Source organism: Lolium rigidum, chromosome 4, assembly GCF_022539505.1.
Source record: "Lolium rigidum isolate FL_2022 chromosome 4, APGP_CSIRO_Lrig_0.1, whole genome shotgun sequence".
Classification (NCBI taxonomy): Eukaryota; Viridiplantae; Streptophyta; class Magnoliopsida; order Poales; family Poaceae; genus Lolium; species Lolium rigidum.
Window position 1 is genome coordinate 7684746 of NC_061511.1, and position 4743 is coordinate 7689488.

The 4743-nt window shown below is 52.0% G+C and overlaps 1 protein-coding gene across 1 annotated transcript; it reads right to left on the reverse strand.

Moving 5' to 3' along the window:
• Nucleotides 1-2489: 2489 nt before the first annotated feature.
• LOC124708413 (acyl transferase 7-like) lies at nt 2490-4281 on the reverse strand. The gene is made up of 2 exons (XM_047240089.1): nt 3721-4281; nt 2490-3605 (listed from the first exon to the last, which is right to left on the reverse strand). Exons 1-2 carry the CDS (start codon nt 4171-4173, stop codon nt 2763-2765), a joined length of 1296 nt encoding a protein of 431 aa, XP_047096045.1. The 5' UTR covers nt 4174-4281; the 3' UTR covers nt 2490-2762.
• Nucleotides 4282-4743: the final 462 nt, after the last annotated feature.

Below are 4743 nucleotides of genomic sequence, written 5' to 3' on the forward strand. Positions count from 1 at the left end.
AACTCGATTGGTACAAGAAGAGGGAGTCGTTACGGAGTCGGATTGATACAATTGCCTTCATATATAGAAGCCACCCCGTCTAGCTGCTGCGATTCCGTCAATATACCCCCAATCGTGAAGGCGATATTCCAGGCTAGGTTGTAAGGTCGATCCCATCTTTCTCCCCTCTATCTCCATTGCTGCCCAGTCAAGTTATGAACTTGTGCTCATACTTCCATATCTTTTCAGAGTTATAAAAAACTCGTCTTTAGCAGGTCAACAGAACTCAAGACATGGTGAGACTGGTTTTAGTCGCTGTTGTTTGTACTCTAGCACTTTTTGTAGGGCTAATGGGTGTCTACTATGTGATGGCTTTAGGGGCAGGGACAATCCTCGAGAAACAGTGGTCAACGCAGTAGTGAAATACAGATTCAACAGGGGAAGCAAGAATTCATGGGAGAACTTGTTGAAGAACGAAAGCAGGAATTGTTTGAAATAATCCGACAAGAGCAGGCCAACCGAGTTTGCAAGGACAGCAGCGGGGATTGCTTCAACTACTCTCGAAAACCGGAGATCAACGGGGCCCCTCAAGGTGTTCAAAACTGCCGGCACGAATCCTTGGAACTCCGAGTTCAAGAACTGAAGGAGGAACTGGTGGAAGTACTCCAACAATTGAAGGCCAGCCCAGTAATCAAGGACCGGGCACATCACTGGTCATTTGATTGAGCACATATAGATAGTGCTAGCTTCTCAATTTAAACGAGTTCATGTACATGACACAACTTCCTATTATGTGTGTTATGTTCATGTTTTTGGCGATATGATTTCCCTCCGGTTACTTTATTAAATGAACATTAGACATTGTAATTGATCTTCCAAAATATTTGATGGGTGCTTATCTATATCTATATCTATACCTAATAATAAAGGAGCTAAGGTTTCTGCCAATATTTTCGTCCAACTCTTTTATGACCGTTTTGCCCTTCGATCAAATCGCATAATACATTAAATTGCCACCGGTACCCGTTCATCCTCCGAGCAGAATCCCCTCCCCCGTTGCTTCTCGACAGCCCCGAATCCCCTCCCCTACTTCCGACGCTCAGGGCACCTCAAAACATTCATGTCTCAGTTTTTCAGATTTTTACAAAGCTTCTAGATGCAGTTTTTTTTCGGGCGCTTCTTATACACGCTCTGAAAATTTCAGTGCCGTAGACCATGTACGTCCACTCAAACTATTCACGTCTCAGCTGGATTTCGCACGGGTAACATTAGTTTCTAACGTACTCCCTCCGTTCTTTTTTAATTGACTCAGATTTAGTACAATTTTGTAGTAAATTTGAGTCAATTAAAAAGGAACGGATGGAGTATGTACACCTTGGCTTTATATTTGAACAACAAAATAAAAAGAATACACTACGGGGGACTAGTTGGTAGCTTCCAACCTAGTCCACGTTCGATCTGTCAATCAAAACCCCCAAAAAGAAGAACCCACCGAGACCATCCAAAGGAATCCAATACCAATCCCGCTAACTACTCTATCTATCTGTGTCTACCTGTCCTCCACAGTACGATCAAGGCGTACCATTTTTTATTTATAAAAGCTAAAATTTCAAAAGCAAAATAAATACAGTAGAACAAACTGCATACCAGCTTGTCCGAAATCAGCTACCCCTTCAATCCATATTACTTGCCACTAAAATAGATGTATCTACATATAAAATATGTCTAGATACGTCTATATTGTTTTTAAGTAGTATGAATCGGAGTGAGTACCAAAAACATTAGAACTACAATGTAAAAGATTATTATGTCCTAAAGAGAGCAACAAAGCAGAATTACCATAGACGCTAGATGTTGCTGTAGACCAACATCTCCAATTGGACTTCCCTGGTCGACGCGCTATCCACCCTTCATGCCTAAAGGAGGCGGCAAGTAGATGGCGGGACTTGGTTGGTCGCGAGAAAGACATCATCTTAGACTCCCGTCGACTATGTATATTGCGTCTATGAGGGTTAACCTTGAACAATAGCGAGCACTGGAGGAGCGCAACAAAGAAACTCCAATATGTGCCTCCAAAAGTGATGCTCCCAATGGAGATACCACGTCGAGGAAGCCGCCATCACACCGGTCCAACTTCGAACCTAAGCTTTGGCCCGGAGATGTATACCAAACTGAAGTGAGAGGTAGGGAAGTGGCAACACACCACTAAGGAAGAACTAACACCCACAAGCTTCGTCGTTGTCGGCACCGAACGAAGACGGCAAGACCTTTGTTTGTATTGCATCACACTTTCATCTGTAGCCACTGGATTGGGGCAACACTGTCCATGTTGGCACACACCACCGCCGCAACAGCACCTCGCCATCATAGCCACCGACACCCCTACACAACCTAGAGCACCTTCCACCTCCCTCTAGGAGACTAGGATGCAAAGCGGTGGGCGAACCACCCCGCTTCGTAGTCAAAACTAGTTAGCTTATTTGCAAAAAAAAGTTAACAAATTAATCCAGTTTGAACCAGATAATGCTTTCGTGAGCTACGCGGGATGCCGCTTCCAAACCTAGCTATAATTAATATTAGTATAATACATACTCTTTTTTCATCCTTTTTACACTTTTCGTCGCTACCAGTTGGCCATTATTCTTGCTTAGTTTACAACTCCGATACTATTATACAATTAAGTTGTTGCTACTAATAACCAAGCTGTAATTTCAGCATGGGCGACTATATATATAGCGCTGAAAAAAAGAAGGGAACCAACGAACAACGAGTGCAGTGGTGAGCTAGCTGGTGTCCACCATGGCGTCGTGGAAAGCGGCGACGCGGTCGGACGTCACGCACTGCGTGATGAGCCGCGCGCCTGGCTTGTGAACCCACGGCTTCACCAGGATGCACGTGGCGATGTAGTCCAGGTTTGTCAGTGGCACGACGTGGGCCGGCGGCCCCCACCCGTAGTCCACCTCGGCGAAGCCCAGCCGCGTCCAGTCGGAGACGAGCAGAGTCCGGTAGTCGGAGGTGATCTGGTACGGGTCGACGCCGGCCATCTCGCCGGCAGCCCACCGCGCGAACTCCGACGGCATCCGCTTCTTGCCCTCCTTGATGATCTTGACGACGTCGGTGATGGTGGAGCCGGCCACCTTGCCGGCCGTGGAGGAGACGCGCATGATGTAGTAGCAGTTGCCGTAGAAGCCGGCGGGGAGGCGGGCGTGGAGCAGCGGCCGCGCGTTCATGGCGAAGGAGAGGTGCACTGGCGAGTCCTCGTCGAAGCCCGCGGCGCGGGTCCGGCTCTGCCACGCCTTGGCGATGAGCACCTCGAACGCCGAGCAGCGGGCCCCGCCGGTGGCCGCCGCGAACTGGCCCTTGAAGTGGTTGATGTAGTCGGCCGAGATGTCGATGGCGAGGTACTCGAGCCGCTTGGCGCCCGCGGGGTCCGGGAGGCCGCCCACGAGCGCGCCCGCCGGGTCCGGGATCGCGTCGCGGCCCCACGCCGGCGCTACAGAGATGTGCTCCGCCCCGCGCGCCAGCTCCCCCACCGCGCCCATGAACTGCGCCGCCCCGGGCCCGTCCGCCACCGCGTGGCTGAACCGGAACCCCACCACGAAGCCGCCGCAGTCGAACGTGGTGACCTGCGACACAACGCCCAGTTTAGTGATAGTCTTCACAGCTGTAAGAATCCAAAGCCACACCACCGACAGTCGGACACAGCGCAACGCAACGCAATGCGACACGCACGACACGTACCTGGACTAGCAGGATGAGCTTGCTCTCGTCCTCGCGGCTGTGCTTGGGGCGCGGGTGGGGGAGCAGCTCGTCCTTGTCGACGGCGAGCGGGTACTCGAGGTAGTCCACGTCCTCCAGCCGGCACCTGACGGCAGCCTCGATGAACCAGACCCCGCCGTCGCTGCAGTCCACCTGCACCTCGCCGGCGTCGGACACCGCGAGGCGGCCGGCCAGCGGGTAGTAATCCACCAGCGCCGTCGCGAGGGCCTGCTCCACGGCGCTCGCCGGGCGATCGCCCTGCCGCGCCATGTCGGGCTTGAACACGTGGAGCGACTCGATGAGCGCCATCTGGGTGGGGTAGCGGTCGAGCCACGACAGGCGGAGCGGGCCGTCCGGCGTCGGCCCGGCCGGCGCCACCAGGCGCTGCCCGAGCCGTTCGACTGGCACGAGCTTGGCATCGGCGGCCGCCGCCATGTGGAATGGCCGGCCGAGGAGGACACCGCGCGTGGGGTTTGGTTTGAGGTGAGCTGTTGTTGTTGCTGGTGGTGGTGGGTACGTGTTGTGTTGATGGAGTGAGTTGAATTGAAGCTCGGGTTTTGGTCTGGATTAAATTTTTGGGGGGCTCGGGGTTTATATAGGTGTTTGGGAGTTTGGGGCAAGGAGATTGGGACATGGGAGTTGGCAGGGTGGTGTTGGTACGGAGTTTGGAGTGGACAGCACGGCGCTGATTGCGTGAGTTACGGTAAGTAGAGTGTATCGAGCTACACTGACCAGCACACGAATAGATGCAACCCCGTCCATATGCTCCACTCACTGCCCAAAACCGATATCACGCAAAATCTCAAAAATAGACCGATACGCTTGTAGCTTACTCGTTACTATGTGACTATTTGTCAATTAACTGAGAACTAACATTATTCTCCTCCTCCTTCGTGTCCTCTGCTAGCGAGGAGGCGCTGCTAGCGGAAGTAATCGGCTATCTTAGTAGTGGTATTGCCCTTCTCCTCCTCCGTATTGACCTCCATATTAATTTTCGGTGTAGAC